Source organism: Sus scrofa, chromosome 12 (assembly GCF_000003025.6).
Source record: "Sus scrofa isolate TJ Tabasco breed Duroc chromosome 12, Sscrofa11.1, whole genome shotgun sequence".
NCBI classification, from domain to species: Eukaryota; Metazoa; Chordata; class Mammalia; order Artiodactyla; family Suidae; genus Sus; species Sus scrofa.
This window is the reverse complement of record NC_010454.4, coordinates 42,987,254-43,007,189: the sequence shown is the minus strand read 5'-3', so window position 1 is coordinate 43,007,189 and position 19,936 is coordinate 42,987,254. Positions and strand designations below refer to the sequence as shown.

General features: G+C 36.5%; 2 protein-coding genes across 4 annotated transcripts in view; one reads left to right on the top strand and one right to left on the bottom strand.

Annotated features, from left to right (window-relative positions):
* SUZ12 (SUZ12 polycomb repressive complex 2 subunit) overlaps positions 1 to 19,936 on the top strand; it is a 49,075-nt gene that overhangs the window by 25,482 nt on the left and 3,657 nt on the right. For all 3 annotated transcript variants that reach the window (XM_005669065.3, XM_003131745.5, XM_005669069.3), the window contains 10 exons: positions 372 to 457; positions 2,684 to 2,915; positions 4,030 to 4,123; positions 9,105 to 9,210; positions 13,416 to 13,593; positions 16,244 to 16,329; positions 16,547 to 16,690; positions 17,333 to 17,490; positions 17,881 to 18,079; positions 19,321 to 19,400. In XM_005669065.3, the coding sequence (XP_005669122.1) occupies positions 372 to 457; positions 2,684 to 2,915; positions 4,030 to 4,123; positions 9,105 to 9,210; positions 13,416 to 13,593; positions 16,244 to 16,329; positions 16,547 to 16,690; positions 17,333 to 17,490; positions 17,881 to 18,079; positions 19,321 to 19,400 (1,363 nt within the window). The remainder of the gene's footprint in view (positions 1 to 371; positions 458 to 2,683; positions 2,916 to 4,029; positions 4,124 to 9,104; positions 9,211 to 13,415; positions 13,594 to 16,243; positions 16,330 to 16,546; positions 16,691 to 17,332; positions 17,491 to 17,880; positions 18,080 to 19,320; positions 19,401 to 19,936) is intronic.
* The window catches only part of CRLF3 (cytokine receptor like factor 3), a 57,979-nt gene continuing 53,837 nt past the window's right edge, over positions 15,795 to 19,936 (bottom strand). The window contains exon 9 of the mRNA XM_005669062.3: positions 15,795 to 18,058. The gene's annotated coding sequence lies outside the window, so the exon portion shown is untranslated. The remainder of the gene's footprint in view (positions 18,059 to 19,936) is intronic.

Here is a 19,936-nt window from a genome sequence, read left to right as displayed (position 1 = left end):
TATTTGTCAAAAATACTTTTGACTAGCCATTTATTGTATTTATTATTTATAATCGTAAATGTTAAATCTTTGTATCAGACGTAATCAGTACTTTTTAGTATTAAAATAACTGATTTTGAGTATTAAAATAATTCATCTTATTTGAATCATAATAAAATCACAGTATGTACGAAGGTAATTATAATTGACTTTACATAGAAAGGCTTTTAAAACATTCACTGTAAATTTGGATCTGATTTTTGGGGAAAAGTAATGAATAAACTGAGCAGGCCTCATTTAGGAAGTTTTTTTTGTTTGAAATTCTCAGACTTATTAGGAAAATGAGTACTATTTTTTAAAAGTAGACTTTAAAGTATTGATTTTGTATTTAGATAAGCCATCACAAAATTCAGAAAATGAACAAAATTCTGTTACCCTGGAAGTCCTGCTTGTGAAAGTTTGCCACAAAAAAAGAAAGGTAATGTATAAAATGATATTGGTATATTAAATGTAATAATTTTTTCATTGTATATGTTTATGCATGTATATTTTGTTTTTAAACCTTAAAAGCTTTTAAATATGATAGGTGTCTTATAAAAATGATAGCTTCTTTTGCCAGCCTCCCATATCTTTTGTTTTTCCTAGTCTGGCTCGAAAGCTATCTGTGTAAAACATCTGCTATAGGAATCTGACAGTGAAGAGAAGACGCTATCTTTTTAGCATCTTAGGACATAAATTCACTTGTTTCCCTACCATTCCAGTCTCTTAGCTTATTTTTTAGCTATTTGTACACAATGTAATTGTAAATTGTAAAGAGTTTTTCCCAAAAGGATTATCTTGTAACACGACACTCAAGAAAGGAAATTCTGTTGCTAGCATTATCTGCATTAACTTACTAATACACTACTTCATTTTTTTATTTGTAAGATGAAATCATTTCACCATAGAAATAACTATTATCATAGTTAAATTTCCTGGGCAACTCACCAAAGCTAACAGATATACTTTTAGTAGCCTCAAGTTCTTGGGGCTGATTTTGTTTGTTTTTTTAATTTTTATGGCTGCACTGGCAGCATATGGAAGTTCCTGGGCCAGGGATTGAATCTGAGCCACAGCTGAGACCTATGCCGCAGCTGTGGCAATGCCATATCTTTAACCCACTGCACTGGTCCAGGGATTGAACCCACACCTTGACAGAGACCCAGGCTGCTGCAGTTGGGTTCTTAACCCCCTGCACCATGGTGGGAACTCCTTGGATATTTTTTAGAGTAGGAGTGACCTCTATAGAGATTCCTATTGATGTTCTTCCAAAAATCGTAGTAAGGTTAAATGGTGCTTGAAAACTGTAGCAGAACATTGATATTGAGTAGAATAATGTGATGGGAATCAGCAGTGTAAGTATATGTTAAAAACCCAACACTTCTGACTCCCACCCAGCCCCCATACACATGACAAGTAGTCTTGTGAAATCTTCAAGATATATTACTATTTAGGCAAAAAAAAAAAAAGACTATAACTATAGTATGATCCTTTTTATATTAAAAAAAAATAGGTGTAAATATTTTCTTCAAAAGGTATAAATAGCCAGTTGCTACTGTTAGTCATCTCTGGAGTTTAAGCTCTATGGAGGTGGGAAAGCCTTATCTTTTTCTCATTTTATACTCTTTTGTAGAGCAGAATTTTAAGACTATCAGCATGTATTGTTTGTCTTTAAAAAGAAGCTAGCTGAGAGTTCCCTGATGGCATAGTGGATTAAGGATCTGGCATTGTCACTGCTGTGACTTGGGTTGCTGCTGTGATGTGAGTTCAATCCTTGGCCCAGGAACTTCCACATGCCACAGGTGCAGGGGGAAAAAAGGAATTAGCTAAAATATGTACTATATTTTCTTGTTATAAGGGTCTTCTGCATCTTATATTTTTCAACTTTGCTCTTTCAGCATAACTAGTTATATAATTACAGAATATTACTCATAAGATGATTAATGTAACTTAGAAACATCATATTTAAATAGATCTACTGTTTCATAATGTTGACAGTGGGGTTATTGTAATCATCTTTTCCTATCACTTTTTTTGTTAAAGTATAATATTTAAGGGAAAAGGTTAATTTACATGAGTTTAATATTTTAAGTGTGGTTTTATTCTATATTTCTAATTTAAAATTTCAGAAGACCATCAGCTAAGTGTTGGCTGTAGCATTATCATTATTTTCATTGTATTGAAGTAATCCTCAATTGTGTTAATACTTGGAAGATAGTTGATCCAAATTTTCTTTTTTTTTTTTTTTTTTTGGTCTTTTTAGGGCCGCACCTGCGGCATATGGAGGTTCCCAGGCTAGGGGTCAAATCGGAGCTACAGCTGCTGGCCTACACCGCAGCTACAGCAATGCCAGATTAGAGCCGCATCTGTGACCTACACCACAGCTCATGGCAACGGCTGGATCCTTAACCCACTGAGCAAGGCCAGGGATTGAACCCGCAACCTCATGGTTCCTAGTCAGATTTGTTTCTGCTTCGCCATGTCAGGAACTCCCCAAATTTTCTTTTCTTTTTGCTTCATCACAATTTTCAGCACATTAGAATTTTAGCATGCCATTTGTAAGCCATAACCTATACCATATTTCTGATAGCTGTGCTTAGAGATTTTATTGTAATTCTTATAATTGCATATGCATAAATAAATATAATAATCTTTGCCTTTGCAGGATGTAAGTTGTCCAATAAGGCAAGTTCCTACAGGTAAAAAGCAGGTGCCTTTGAATCCTGACCTCAATCAAACAAAACCTGGAAATTTCCCGTCCCTTGCAGTTTCCAGTAATGAATTTGAACCTAGTAACAGCCATATGGTGAAGTCTTACTCATTGCTATTTAGAGTGACTCGTCCAGGAAGAAGAGAGTTTAATGGAATGATTAATGGAGAAACCAATGAAAATATTGGTAATTTTTATTCTATTAATTTTACTAGATTTTGTCATTGGAGATTAGGGTGATCAGTGAAAATGATTTGAACAGGTTCATCTCCACAGTATTTATAATTGTGTACAGACTATTTCTTTTTGGGTTACTTTAATAATTATTTAAAGCTTTGCTTCTCCAAGGAAAAAAATGGTGCAGAACTAGAAATAATTGCCTTGTTCTAATAGCATGGCCTTTATTTGCAAATCTCCTTTAGTCTAATGAAGTAATTAATTTTATGGTAGATTGGCCTGGCTCTTAGACTCCAGGCTATTGTGCTGTACTAGGTATTTAATCTATAAAATTCCTTTTATTGTATAGTGAAACATTTCATGTAGTAAAAAATATATATTGAACAGTAAATGGGAAAGACTAGTATTTAAATTAGTCTCTCAGGAAACTGAATTTATTTCTCCACCCCACCCCCAATGTTTTATTGTGAAAAATTTCATTTATACAGAATAGTCGAAAGAATGTGGTAGTGAATACCTATCTACCCACCACTTAGATTCTACAGTTAATATTTTCTTATAGTTACCACTTATCTACCCATCAGTTTTGAATCCACCTTTGAGGTAGTAATTCAAACAACATATATGTGCTGGGGACACAAAGATGATTTATAAAATCCAGCCCTATCTTCCAAAGACTCATAACCTAGACTACAGAGATAAGCATGAAATATAATTACAGCTATATGATATGTGGTATAATAGAGGTATATGTAAAGTTGAGTGGAGAAGCACCATGGAAGAAATAATCTTTGAATCTGAAAGTATCTTTTGAAGTTCTTGGAAAGTAACTGTGTATGAGGACCATTTTTTTTCTCCTTGCCCAGCAAGGAAGAGCATTCTGAACAGAAAATAACATTTGCAAAAACATGGGGTTAACACCAATGAATATTACAAAGTAATGACCTACACATATGGTAAAAACAGAAAACTGAGGAGTATAAGTCTGGGTCTTATTATATTGCAACTTAAGTATGTACCTCATTTGGGATAATGTAGTATTGTTATATGAAGAGACCATATACCATAAATACGATGTTTTTTGCTTGAATATTTGATTCATGAGAAATGTTTGTCAAATTCAGATGTCAATGAAGAACTTCCAGCTAGAAGAAAAAGAAATCGTGAAGATGGGGAAAAGACATTTGTTGCACAAATGACAGTATTTGATAAAAACAGGTAATGTTGATGGATAAGCAAGGGTCCCATAATGTTTGAGATGTTTTTATTTTGAAACATAATTATAGTGGTGATACTGTTTCTTTACCTTTGTTTCTCTTTCTTATGGATGAAAAAAATTTGCATATACTGAATTTTTTCTCTTTGTCACATAGAAAGCAATAAACAGATGAGGAACTGTTCGAATGGCTCAGTTAAGATTGTTTATTTGGCAAGTATTTTCTTTGTCAGACACTGTTTTAGGATGTGAGAAGGCAACAGAACCCCTGCCCTCATGGAGTTTAATTTCTAATGAAGGAAACAGACACCACCCCCCAAAAAATTATATCAACTAATGTCACTTAGTGGGAATACTGTGAAGAAGTATAAAGAGAATAAATGTTGGTTTCATAGAGAAATCCTTGGGGAGAAGGTCAGATTTGAGCAGAGACCTTAATGAAGTGGGCCCCATGCAAATCTTGAGCCTATGTATTTTCTAAAGTTAAGAAAATTATATAATTATTGTGTGGCTCTGTGTATTTGGCACAGTGTAGCAAGGAATACTTGGACTTAAGAGTCATCTCTGCAGGTTTCATTTGGGAATTAACCATCTTAGTGCAGGTAAAACCAACCTCCAGGAAGCAAATTCAGCATTCTTTTTTGACAGGGTTGGAAGATGAAACCTGTTCATGCCATGATTTCTTATCCCAGGTTGCTCACTGGTAGTTAACATTGATCACAGTCAGTTATAGGAGAAAGAGACAAGAAAAGAAACTAATGCATTTCTCCTTCTCTTTAAAAAGTAGATTGTTGCCCTAATGTACTCTACTTATTAGTCACCAGGTAAAGAAACATATCTGGCTTTTAATGGGAAAACGAAGGTAATTAGGAATAATGCCGTAGATTTTACTACCATATTGCCTTAGAATATCTAAACACTTAATGTCACCAGGAGTATCCAATATAGTGGGGGTTTTTTTTTTTTTTTTGGTCTTTTTGCTATTTCTTGGGCCGCTCCCGCGGCATATGGAGGTTCCCAGGCTAGGGGTCCAATCGGAGCTGTAGCCACCGGCCTACACCAGAGCCACAGCAACGCGGGATCCGAGCCGCGTCTGCAACCTACACCACAGCTCACGGCAACGCCAGATCCTCAACCCACTGAGCAAGGGCAGGGATCGAACCCGCAACCTCATGGTTCCTAGTCGGATTCGTTTCCACTGCGCCACGATGGCAACTCCTGTGGGGGTTTTTTAAGTCAGAAATTGGAATGTAGATCAAAAATTTAAATGGAAAAAAGAAACAATATACTAGGAGATAGGAGTTGTGTCTGTGGGAGAAGCAGTTACGATGTCACACACTGGGTTTCATCAATCTTGGTAAATATTCTATTTTAGGCAGCATGGTGGGAGGGGTGCATTATACTCTTTTAAGAATTCTTTTGGAGTTCCCTGGTGGCCTAGTGATTAAGGATCTGGCATTGTCACTGCTGTGGTGTGGGTTCAGTCCCTGGCCTGGGAACTTCCGCATGTCGTGGGCTCAACACCCCCCCCAAAAAAAGAAAATAATTCTTTCTACCTTATGTAATATATTCCTTGTACATTAAAAAAACAAAACAAAAAACCAGCTGCTTTTTATTTAATAAAAAAAAAGTACCAAAAAGAAATCATGGGAGAATTTTCCCCCACCTTACTTTGAAAATTTCCAAATGTATAAAAAAGTTGAAAGAACAATACAGGTAATTAATACCCATGTGCCCATTACCTAGATTCATCATCACTTGTTAACATTTTACATTTGCTTTATTTGTGAGTATGTATTTTTGTGACAGACCATTCGAAGGTTAGATTGTGACACTCGGTTTCATTCTTTACTCCTAAACTCTTCAGCATGTGTTTTCTAAGAACCAGGACATTTCCCTCCATAACCACGACACACCTCTCCTGCTCAGGAAATTTTGCATGGTACAAAAAATACAATACTCTCTCCCTAGTTGCCCTGGTAATGTCCCTTTTCTGCTCACTCCTCCTCCAACCCCCAATCAAGGATTGTGATCTGTGCCTAGTTTGGAATAGTTTTCCAGCCTTTTTTCTTTTTCCCCTTTTGTGATGACACTTTTAAGGACAGGCCTGTGGTTTTGCAGAATTTCTTTCAATGTAGTCTTTTGCGATTGTTTCCTTATGATTAGATTCAGGTTAAACATTTTTGGCAGGAGCGCTGATTGCTCCTGTGTTCTTTGTGCACGTCACAGACACAGCTGATAGTAGGCTTGATGACTTGGCTAAGATGGTGCTCACCATGTTTCTCCATTGTAATAGTACCTTTTCACTGTAACTAATATACAGTCTCTGTAGTAATTTGTACAGGAAACTGTATAAATGTCCTTCTTCTCCCAACAGCCTTTAACTTAATAATTTAGTGTCCATTGGTGATTCTTGGCTTGAATAAATTATTCTATGGCCGTTGATAAATGATAACTTCCTGTCATTATTTCCTTGTTTGTTGGCATTTTTCTTTGAAAGCATTCCTTCCCTCAGCTTTTTTTTAATCAGTATGGATGAATGAAATTCAACTTGTATTCAGTCTGTTTTAAGCTATTCATGTTGCTATTTTAATGGTCAGATTGTCCCCAAATTTGGTCAGGAGGAGCCCGTCCAAGTAAGCTCTTATGCTCCTTTGACTTATTTTTATTTTGTGTTTTTCCTTATTTTTATGGAATGTTTTAGGTATTCCAGGCTTTACATTACCCTTTTCCTACCTCTGCTCTGGAATTGGCTATTTCTTCAAGGAGTCTTGGTTCATTTTTAGTAGAGGAAAAGTATTTGCAGGCCAAGATCTGGGGCATTAGATGTTTAATATTTCTTTTTATAGCCTCAAAGAAGTTAAAATCTCCTAAAGAATAACCAAAATTCAAAAGCCATACCAAAAAAGTATGAAATATTGAGTGAAATAAAAAAACTTGTGAAAACAAAAAAGCTAGTATAAGCCAAGGCAAAATAAATATAAAGAGAAAATTAATTTTAACTCATAGATAGATGGCTCATTTCTAAAGAGAAAGATCATACTAATTTAAAACACCACAGATCAATAGAAGAATGAAGAAGGGACATCATGAACATAAGTTTACAAAAAATACATATATGGTGTTAAACACCTAAAAGGTAAAAAGTCTGAATGTGAAAGTACACTGAGATGTCATTTTTTCACTTACCTGTTTGACAGATCAAAAAACTTGATAGGAGTTCCCGTCATGGTGCAGTGGTTAATGAGTCCGACTAGGAACCATGAGGTTTCGGGTTCAATCCCTGTCCTTACTCAGTGGGTTAACGATCCGGCGTTGCCGTGAGCTGTGGTGTAGGTTGCAGATGCGGCTCGGATCTGGCGTTGCTGTGGCTGTGGTGTAGGCCAGCAGCTGCACCTCCGATTAGACCCCTAGCCTGGGAACTCCAAATGCTGCAGGAGCAGCCCTAGCAAAAAGACCAAAAAAAAAAAAAAAAAAAAAACTTGATAAAACACTGTTGATGAGGCTGTGGGGAAAAGGGCCTCTTCATATATTACAGGTAGGAGAGTAAATTGGATTGTACACTATCAGATGTACAGCCATAACCATAGTCAATGTGAGCCTACATGAAGGAAACTTTTTTTTTAGACGTATAGTAATGTATTACCTATTCAAATTAATAAATTTTAAAAATACTAAGTTGAATAACTTTGCTGATATACTTATTGAAGTAGAATAAATTCAAGTAGCATAGCATGAAGACAAAAATTCTTAAGTCTCAAAATCATTTGGTGTTAAGAGTCAGACTTTGGAGACAGACTACCTGGATTCAGTTGCTAGCTCTGGCTATTTATTGTGTCATCTTAAGGAAGTTGCTTAACCCTCTCTCTGCCTCAGTTTCCTCTTCTGAAAAATGGAGTAATAGTATCTACTTCATAGAGTTGTTGGGAAGATTAAATGAGCCACATGAGTCTTAAAAATAGTGTCTGGCACATAGTAAGCACTCATTAAAGTTAGGTAATATCACCTAACAATTTCTCTGACTGATGAAGCCAGATTTTTTTTTTTTTTTTTTTTTTTGCCTTTTGGTTTTTAGGGCTATATCTGAGGCATATGGAAGTTCTCGAGATAGGGGCCACAAGGAGCTATAGCTGCTGGCCTACGCCTCAGCCACAGCAGCACCAGATCCCGGACCCACGGAGTGAGGCCAGGGATCTAACCTGCATCCTCATGGATACCAGTCAGATTCGTTTCCGCTGCGCCACAACGGGAACTCCAGTGAAGCCAGATTCTTGTTAGGCAGTTGTCGAGTATGGTTGAAGAATGGTATTTAGGTTAGTAGCATCATCAGTGTTTAATGACATGGAAAAAATAACAAACTATATATACACACAAATATGTACACACACATTAAAACTATACTATGAGTATGGGTGTAATTTGATTCTTTGATTAAACTGGTATTCCATTCATTCATTTGTGAAATGTTTATTGAGCACCTATATGTGCCAGGTGCCCTCAGGATCTTAGAGTTTCCAGAGTTGTCACTATAATCATCAATTAGGTTACTGGTCAAGTATAAAAGTCAAGAATTCTAGTTTAGGTGTTTATAATAGTAAAGATAACAGAGAAGTAATTTTTAGTGGTTCCCTAAGGCAAGTATTATAACACTGTTGTTAGCCCATATTGAAAAGTATAAAGCCTGATCACATGCTTTATACTTAATGTTTAAAATTTTTAAGACCTTAGGCATATTATACTTTCAGTGGTTAAAGTTACATCTCAGTAGCTGTAGTAATGAAATAATTCTCTAGTAATAGTACAAATCATTAAAATTGCTTTTGTCAGGAATGGAGTGTAGGTATATTTTTAAATCTTGTCGGGTATGTAAGCTAGTTTATAATAAATTTAATAAATGCTTTTTAGTATAAATCTAAAGATGTAGAGTTTGTGTACTTAAAATAATACACAGGTTACTTTAAAGTGTATGTGTTTGTCTAACAGGCGCTTACAGCTTTTAGATGGGGAATATGAAGTAGCCATGCAGGAAATGGAAGAATGTCCAATAAGCAAGAAAAGAGCAACATGGGAGACTATTCTTGATGGGAAGGTATGGACTACTTAGAAGACTGAGCACGTTATAGTTATGAACTCCCATTTTTGATTGATGTTTTCTTCCCTAAATGCAAATTCATGTTGGAAGTAAAGAGTCCTCCTTTTAATACTTTGAAAAACACAAGTCAAAATTACATAGATAGAGTATTTAATGGAAGACATCACCCTTGGAGCCAGACTGCCAGGTTCAAGTCTCCTAACTATGTGGCATCTGGCAAGTTACTTAATCTTGTGTGTCTTGGTTTTCTCATCTGTAAAACAGGGCATAGAATTGATGAATTAAATGAAACAATTAATGAAATACACTTAGCACTGTGCCTGGCATAAAATAAGTGCTCAATAAATGTTAATTGATATTTTAAATTCCATTCATAGTAACAGCAGGTGACATGATGACTAGTAATAAATTTATCAAGAAATCTTCAACTCTTAATGAAGCAGGCTTAAAATAACTCTGCTAAGAAACTTAAATAAGTAGGCATATACATTTCTCGGCTAGGCATACTTAACAGAATACCAGTGTCATTTATTTCTGAATCTATTAGATTGGTGTACCAGCACAAGCAAAATCCTGAAAGGATTTTTCTTTTAAGCCTTTAAAAAATTAGTTTCAGGTTAACTTAGAACAGTATGTAATACTACTAAGGAAAATTACGGAAGCGTTTTCTGAGAACCTTTTACTTACAGATAATAGAACATACTATAAAGTTAAAAGAACTTAAATTTTTGTTTTTGTTTTGTTTGGTGTATAAACATAAGCATTGACAAGCACATCACTGAAGCATAGTGTTGAAATAGTTTCCTGTACATTTTGAATTTAGTCTGTGATAAAATTGATGTTAGATCTGTGTGGAAAAGATAAACTGTTCGTTATTTATGCAACAGGATTGGTCTCTAGCTATCTGGAAATAGACTTAAATTCTAGAAGGTTCATAAATGTATGTGTAAAAACTAGCACAGCATACCTTCAGAAAAAACACAGGTGAATATCTTGCTATGAGAAAAATTCTTCTAGGTTATGATGGAAAAGCTAAAAAGCATAAGATAAAAATGACTAATTAGGGAGTTCCCATTGTGGCTCAGTGGTTAACAAACCCAGCTAGTATCCATGAGGACACAGTTTCGATCCCTGGCCTCACTCAGTGGGTTAAGGATCCAATGTTGCTGTGAGCTGTGGTGTAGGTTGCAGACGTGGCCCAGATCCCAAGTTGCTCTGGCTGTGGTGTAGGCCAGCAGCTGCAGCTCTGATTGGACCCCTAGCCTGGGAACCTCCATATACTACGAGTGTGGCCCTAGAAAGACCAAAAAAAAAAAAAAAAAAGGCTAAAGTGAATCATTTCTATACTGTGAAAATCTAAAGTTAAAAGCAAACATGGGAGTTCCCGTCATGGCTCATAGGAAATGAATCTGATTAGGGTCCATGAGGACACAGGTTCGATCCCTGGCCTTACTCAGTCGGTTAAGGATGGCGTCACCGTGAGCTGTGGTATAGGTCACAGACATGGCTTGGATCTGGCCTTGCTGTGACTGTGGCATAGAAGGCAGCTACAGCTCAAATTGGACCCCTAGCCTTGAAACCTCCATGTGCCTCAGGTGTAGCCCTAAAAAGACAAAAGACCAAAAAAAAAAAAAAAAAAAAAAAGGCAAGCATGGACTAGGGCAAATATTTGTAACATACAAAGACTAATATGAATATGCAGTTAATAAAAAAAAGGTAAGCAATCTAATTAGAAAAATAGATAAAGGACAATCTGAAAGTTCTTAAAGCAACAAATACAGATGACCAGTAAGCTTGTAAAGAGATATTCAAGCTTATTAGTACTCAAAGACATGCAAACAAAATGAGATACCACTTTTGACTACAGGTAAGTTGGTACAGCCTTACTGGAGGACAGACTGTTAGAAGATAAAATTTTTAATTTTGCATAAAATTATTAATAATTCCCTCTAATATTTTCATTTTGTAGTCTTGTCACAGCTAGTTGTAACTGGTTAACAGAAAAATTGTACATAACAGATCTTGTCAGAAAATTTTAGATAGTGAATAATTGGGAAACACCTTAAATCTAAAAAGATAGCCATTCAAGACGCGGCTCGGATCCAGCGTTGCTGTGGCTCTGGCGTAGGCCGGTGGCTACAGCTCCGATTCAACCCCTGGCCTGGGAATCTCCATATGCCACAGGAGCGGCCCAAGAAATAGCAACAACGAAAGACAAAAAAAAAAAAAAAAAAGATTTTGAAAAGATAGCCATTCAAAAGAACAGTACTTTGACAAGATTCCCGTGACCTCACCTGCCCCACAAAAAGATTTCCGTGATATTTCATTTTTAACTAGTAATACATACCCACCACCTTTTACTAAAAATCATAATAGTGATTATCTCTAGGTAATGGGATTTTAAATGTTTATTTCTTTATACTTAATCTGTAGTGCTTGAATTATCTATAGGTATTTGCTGTCTTTATGTTTTAAATTTCTTAAAGGTTTTTTAAGTTTATTCAGAACAAATAAGGATTATATATCTTGAGTTAATGGTTTTTCCCAAGAAATTGAGGCAATATGAAATAGGCATCCTTTTTTAAGTCAGGTCATATAGATTTGCTTCTTTTTAATAGCTCTGTGTTACTCTTTTAGATAAATGTCACATAACTTACTGAACCAATGTCATTTTGGATAATTTGATTATTTTAATTTTTTTCACATTTTCAAAAATGTGATTATACTTGTACATGTATCTTTTTGCATTGCAAGTATTTTTATAAGATAAATTCCTGCATATAGACTGTCAAAATCAGTTTATATGCTTATACTTTCACCTCATTCTAGTCTAAAATTATGTTTTTTAAGAGGATTATTTGTAATGAAGGTACAAAAGAAATTTAGACTTCTATAGCAGTAAAACAAGTAGGAACCCACTGAAGATTTCTGTAAAAGGAAATAGCATGAAAGCAGTCTTTGAGGGAGTTCCCGTCGTGGCACAGTGGTTAACGAATCCGAGTGGGAACCATGAGGTTGCAGATTTGATCCCTGGCCTCACTCAGTGGGTTAAGGATCTTGCATTGCCGTGAACTGTGGTGTAGGTTGCAGACACGGCTCAGATCCTATGTTGCTGTGGCTCTGGTGTAGGCCAGCATCTACAGCTCCGATTAGACCCTTAGCCTGGAAACCTCCGTATGCTGCAGAAAGCAGCCCTAGAAAAGGCAAAAAGACCAAAAAAAAAAAGAAAGAAAGCAGTCTTTGAGAAGATTATTTGGTCTTCTGGATATGGATTGAGAAGTAGGGAAAACAGCTTAGATATTCTAGTAATAAAGTAGTAAGGATCTATATTTGGTTGTTATATACAATAGAAGCAAAAGCAAAAAATAAGAGTCAAATGTAATTCTGAAATTTTTAATTTAGGGTCACTAGTGGAATGATAATATTGGAACAAAAATAATTGTACATGGGAAGGAAAGAAAAGATAACAGATTCACATCTAAACATATTTTAGTTCAGGGTGACCTTGATATCCAAGTGGCAGCATCCATGAGACAGTCGAAGGTATATGGGTTTAGAGCTCAAGTATAAAGAATGGAGGTCCAGTTTGGGATCATCTGTGTAATAGGTAAATCCTTGAGGATGAGTGAGAGATAGGGAAATACGGCTAAGTATTAGGAAGGAATTAAGGAGCCAAAGAGAAGGGTTGTTTTATAAGTGGTTAGAGGTGGAGGAGGAAAGCCAGCATAGTTCAGTGTCCTAAAATTCAAAGAGAAGCAAGGGCAGTCGTCAGTGAAGCTGAGAGAAGTCAAAGAAAAATAGTAATTGCTATAATCATTCAGTTAACACAAAGAAAGTATCAGTCATCTAAGAGGTGGCAAACTGGTAGGCTTCAGGTATCATAGAGTTTTTGTTTTTAATTTGTTGGTTACCAAAAAGTAAAAAATGGTAGTATTTCTTCTGCGAACTTGGGAAAAATATGAAAATCTGTTTATGTGGGGCAGTGATTCAGTTATTGCCAATAAGTGGCTGCCTCTTTTAGACACCCTGAGGCCAACCCGATGATCTGTGGGCATTTGGGGTTTTTAAGGAAAAATCTATTGATTTAAGTCAAATCTGTATTGATGTATCATAATAAAAATTTTTTTTAAATATTTCTACAATGTCTTTCAATTCATTATTTTGGAATCTTCACTCTTTTTCATGTTTTCTCTTTTTTTTAGAGGCTGCCTCCATTTGAAACATTTTCTCAGGGACCTACGTTGCAGTTCACTCTTCGTTGGACAGGAGAGACCAATGATAAATCTACAGCTCCTATTGCCAAACCTCTTGCTACTAGAAATTCAGAGAGTCTCCATCAGGAAAACAAGCCTGGTTCAGTTAAACCTGCTCAAACTATTGGTATGAAAACATTGCTGTCAAAATAATGCTCTGCAGAGTTAGGACTTAGGTTTTTGATTAATTCATTTGGTCTTTTGCTCTCGTAATTATTCTTTGGGAAATATTATTTGACTTATTAGACAAATTATGAATAAATTAGTGTTCCCCTATATGAAATACAAAGTTTTGTGTTGAAGTGATCATCAGCAGTCCTTTATTCAAAACCTTTGTGCCAGATGGGGTGTTCTCTTGTGACACAGCAGGTTAAGGATCCTGCATTGTCATTGCAGTGGCTTGGGTTGCTGCTATGGTGCAGGTTCAATCCCTGGCCCAGGAACTTCTGCATGACATAGGTTCAGCCAAGAAGAACCAAAAAGCAAAACCTTTGTGCCAGATGTATGTAGGAGAATGAGGGGTGGGGTTGGTTTTGTTTGTTTTTGGCATACAGAAATTCCTGGGCTAGAGATCAAACCTGAGCCATGGCAGTGACACTACCAGGTCCCCAACCACTAGGCCGCCAGGGAACTCTCCTGGGGTTTTTTGTTTTGTTTTTTTCTTTTTAGGTCCGCCCCTGCAGCATATGAAAGTTTCCAGGCTATAAAGGTCAAATCTGAGTGCAGCTGCAGGCCTACACCACAGCCACAGCAAGGGATCTGAGCTGCGTCTTCAACTACACTAGCTTGCGGCAGTGCTGGATCTTTTAACCCACTGAGTGAGGCCAGGGATGGAACCCACAACCTCATGGATGCTAGTTGGGTTCCTAACCTGCTGACCTACAAAGGAAACTCCCTGGGGGGTTTTTGGATTTTTTTTTTTTTTTTTAAAGCATAGTATAGTATATATGCCATATATAACACCTCCAAATGAGGTATATAGGTAGCTAACTGTATGTCAATTTAGGACAAATTTTTCTACCAAATTTGTTTCAAACTCATGAGAAAACAATTGGTTTTCAGAGCTTTTTAGATTTTGGAACTGTATGCTTTTTAAAATTCACATCAACATTTGTGTATGTTGTAGAGCCAACTTCACTGTTTCAGAGTGTTTGAATAGTTTTAGGGCTGGAAGAGGATCATTATAACCTGAACTTTCACCAGGTTAAAGTTTGCAGTAAATCCTTAAGAGGAAAAACATTTACAAATTGTAGCAGTTAGCTCCCCTGAGCTAAGGCCCAGATTGCAGTATTCGTTCATTTTGTAACTGCCTGATGGAAACACTGTCCTTGACCTGAGAGCATACATATATTTTTCTAATTTTGTTTAAGAAGGCCAAAGGCTTAGGGCAGCTATCTTTGGCATATACCAGTAATGTCCATTGCGTGCAGGTCACTGTAAGAGTCGGGTTCAAGAGATAGAAGAAAGGACCCATGGGAGGTCAACTGTGGCTCAGCTGGTTATGAACCCAACTAGTATCCATGAGGATGAGGGTTCCATCCCCGGCCTCAGTCCACGGGTTAACGATCCAGTGTTGCTTTGAGCTGCGGCGTAGGTTACAGATGCAGCTCAGATCTGGTGCGGCTGTGACGTAGGCCAGCAGCTGCAGCTCGGATTAGACCCCTAGCCTGGAAACCTCCTATGCTGTAGGTACAGTCTTAAAAAGCAAAAGAAAGGACCCATGTCGGGGCAGAGATTTCCCAAGTAAATTGTAGTCTGGGCACTTCTCAGAATATTCTGTGGCCAATCAAACAGATAAAAGAATTTCAAAGAAACTGAGAACAGTTTTATACAAAACTGTAGATATGATATGACTACTTATGTCAGAGAAGATAAAAACTCTTAAGTCTGTGAAGTCTTACACCAAAAATATTAAGAGTGAGGCATTCCTGGAGTTCCTGTTGTGGCTCAGTGGTTAATGAACCTGACTGGCATCCATGTGGACTTGGGTTCGATCTGTGGCCTCACTCAGTGGGTTAGGGATCTGGCATTGCTGTAAGCTGTGGTGTAGGTTGCAGACACAGCTCAGATCCTGCGTTGCTATGGCTGTGGCGTAGGCCGGCGGCTACAGCTCCAATTAGACCCCTAGCCTGGGAACCTCCATATGCCACTGGTGCGACCCTAAAAAAGACCAAAAAAAAAAAAAAGTGAGGAGTTCCTTAGTAGCAGAGTAGGTTAAGGATCTGGCTTTGTGTCTGCTGTGGTACAGGTTTGATCCCTGGTCCAGGAACTCGTGCATTCTGTGGTGCAACCAAAGAGAAAATTACTCACAGTGATTAGCTTTTGGATTTGGAGTGATTGTTAATATAATCATTTTTATTTCTGTTAAGCCAGCATTTTGATGTCTTCTTCACTGCTGTACAGTGGGAATACAAAGACCAATCAAAACCACACTCTGATCATTGTACAACTACAGGTGTGATAAATTAATAAAAAAAAAAAAAAAACCCACACTCTGACCTCAAAGTGCTTAAAATTAAAACATTATAAAAATTACCGTGACTACATATAATTGGCTATTTTTATAATGTTTTAGGACATAGACTCTGGTTGTTAAAGGGAAAATATGGCTCCTGCCAATAAGGACCTTAATAGCTCATTAGGGTTGCTGATTTAGGGGATTGAGAGTGTTAAAAACACAAGAAGAATTTTGAGAAACCTTTATTGTTTAATTATTTTCACAAGATAGTTATTTCACTTTTAAAAGCAAATATTTTCATTAAAGTATATGTTTTCAGCTGTTAAAGAATCATTGACTACAGACCTACAAACAAGAAAAGATACTTCTAATGAAAACCGACAAAAATTAAGAATATTTTATCAGGTAAACATGACTGATTCTTGTTTTTACATAATCATGAGATGCCTTTGTTTTGCATGTTATATCTAAAATGTTTTGGCATATTTAATTAAAAAGAATGCCTCTGGCTTGATTTTTCTTTTAAATTGTTTTAACTATTTTTAAAGGTGATATTGAAACAAAATATCTTGAGATATGCAAGTTGGAGATTTGCTGTTTTTGTTTTCTGTTACTTTTAAAGTTCCTTTATAACAACAACACAAGACAACAAACTGAAGCAAGAGATGACCTACATTGCCCTTGGTGCACTCTGAATTGCCGCAAACTTTATAGCTTACTCAAGCATCTTAAACTCTGCCATAGCAGATTTATCTTCAATTATGTTGTAAGTAACTTCAGTCTTTTGAACTCATACATTATAAAACAATTTGACTTTCATAAATTGTACTTTGGGAGTTCCCTTGTGCCTCAGTTGGTTAAGGATCTGGTATTGCCACTGCTATGGCTTTGGTTACTGCAGTGTGCAGGTTTGATCTCTGACCTAGGAATTCCCATATGCTGTAGGTGCAGCCAAAAAGGAAAGGAAAGAGAAATTGTACTTTGTGCAGAATATACCAAAATTTTTCCATTTGGAATGCTGTGTTCATGAATTACAATGAATGATTCAGGATTTACATATATTTGCATAGTGTACCTATATTGATTCACATAATCCTCACACCAGTTCTTTGAATTAAGTGATTAATTAAGTGATAATTAATTTCCTTATCCTTGCTCAGACAGGAATTAAGCTTACGAAGTTACCGAGCTAATAAATGGCACAGCCAGGATTTTAAATACACAAATCTTTTTGACCTCAGGTCTCCTGACTTCCTGTTCACCATGCTGGTATTCCTGGCTTACTTTAGTTTTCCAAACATTAAGAACCCACAAATACTTTTTAATTAATTAAATTGGAGGGGTAGGTATTTAGAGTAGGATAATTAATATTTTCTTTTCCTAAACACCTTGCTATTTTTTGTTTCAGTATCATCCAAAAGGTGCTAGGATAGATGTATCTATCAACGAGTGTTATGATGGCTCCTATGCAGGAAATCCTCAGGATATTCATCGCCAACCTGGATTTGCTTTTAGTCGCAATGGACCAGTAAAGAGAACACCTATCACACACATTCTAGTGTGCAGGTAGGTAAAAAGGTCACACAACAAGTTTATTCTCTGACTTGTACTGATGTTGGAGGAATAAAGGGAAGCCAGACAAGGCTACTCTCTAGGTGGGACCCCTTCTTTCAGTATTAGCTAAGTCTTGGGAGTGGTATACTGCCTTATAACCCTCCCTGACTCCTATTTCTATAGAAGTTTTCTCACTTCTCCTTTCAGCTTTTTTCTGTGTTGTTAACGTCGCTCCTGCCCTAGTGCTTATAGACAGGAGGATTAAAGAAGTCTCCCAGTGGAAGTTTTGTGCATACCTAGGTAGAAACCTGTAAGGAAAGAATGTACTCCATTTGACGGATGTGAAATATAAAGAGCCTTCTCTGTGTTACTTAACATTACGTCAGCATTTCTTTCCATTAGGCCAAAACGAACAAAAGCAAGCATGTCTGAATTTCTTGAATCCGAAGATGGAGAAGTGGAACAGCAACGAACATACAGTAGTGGACACAATCGTCTGTATTTCCATAGTGATACTTGTTTACCTCTCCGTCCACAAGAAATGGAAGTAGATAGTGAAGATGAAAAAGATCCTGAATGGCTAAGAGAAAAAACCATTACAGTAATTATTGTTACTATTATCCACATCATCATCATCATCGACAATGATTTTAGAATTTTATGATTAAATTATTTTTGTTTGAAAACTAATTATTTAATGTGACTTAACTTTTGATTTAGTGTAAAAGAACTTTTTCTAAATTAAGGAATTTAGGAATTATAATTTTTATATTTTATTTTTATCTTTTTTTAATATTTTTATTAAAATATAGCTGATTTAGTATTGTCAACTTCTGCTGTACAGCAGACTGACCCAACCTCATACGCACACACACACACACATTCTTTTTCTCATATCATCTTCCATACTGTTCTGTCACAGGTGATTGGATATAGTTTCCTGTGATCTATAGCAGGATGTCATTGCTTATCCATTCTAAATGTAATTGTTTGTATAATTTTTATAATTGTGTCATTTTAAGAGTTACCACCTAGAGTCGCCGTCGTGGCGCAGTGGTTAACGAATCCAACTAGGAACCATGAGGTTGTGGGTTCGGTCCCTGCCTTTGTTCAGTGGGTTAACGATCCGGCGTTGCCGTGAGCTGTGGTGTAGTTCGCAGATGCGGCTCGGATCCCATGTTGCTGTGGCTCTGGCGTAGACTGGCAGCTACAGTTCCGATTCGACCCCTAGCCTGGGAACCTCCATATGCCGCGGGAGCAGCCCAAAGAAATAGCAAAGAGACAAAAAAAAAAAAAAAAAAAGTTACCACCTAAAGGAAATACAGATTTTCTTCTTGTGATTTTGTATTGTTTTTTCATTTTATTTATAGGTAACTTTCATAACTTAGAATTTCCTTTTAATCAATTTATGTATATATCTGTGCTCTTTTTAAGACCACACCCATGGCATATGGAAGTTCCCAGGCTAGGGGTTGAATCAGACCTGCAGCTGCCAGCCTACACCACAGCCACAGCAACTTAGGGTCTGAGCCTCATCTGTGACCTCTGCCATAGCTCACGGCAACGCTGAATCCCTGACCCACTGCACCAGGCCAGGGACCGATCGAACCTACATCCTCACAGACACCAGTCAGATTCGTTTGTGCTGCACCACAACAGCGTTTCCCTTTTAAAATTACTACTTCAATAGATGCTGTTCTTAAGAACATTGCCATTTTTCTCTATAAGTAAATTGTGGTATTTTTTAGTTACAAAAATTCTATTTTTGACATTCTTTGTTTTTTTTCTTCTCTCAATTGTATATATTCTGTATTTAATAAATTTTTTTTTCTCTTTTTAAAGCAAATTGAGGAATTTTCTGATGTTAATGAAGGCGAGAAAGAAGTGATGAAACTATGGAATCTCCATGTCATGAAGCATGGGTAGGGTATTTCTCAACTTAAATATTCCATTTCTTTCGTGCTCTTTTTGTTGCTTCACATTCTATAAATCTACATTAGATTATTTAAAATTGTTATTTTAGGAGTTCTCTTGTGGCACAGTGAGTTAAGGTGTTGTCACTGCAGCAGTTTGGATTGCTGCTGTGGCATAGGTTCAGTCCCTGGCCTGGGAACCTCCACATGCCATGGCGCAGCCAAAAAAATAAAATAAAATACTGTTAATTTAAATATAATATGTCCTAAATATCCTAATTTAACTTAATTATAATTGCATAAAGAAAAACGGTAATCCTTAAAGAATGTATAAGGAAGGTGTTAGCTGCATCTAACAGCAGTTTTTTATTTAATGTGTCCTTTTTTGTTTTTGTTTTGTTTTTTTTTTTTAGTAATCCAATTTTCCTTCCTTTTATTGCTAGGGCATATATAAATATAATATGCCATGTGCTTACATGCCTGGAAATGCTGTTTATCACCTTTTTTTTTTTTTTTTTTTCTTTTCAGGGCCGCATCTGTGGCAT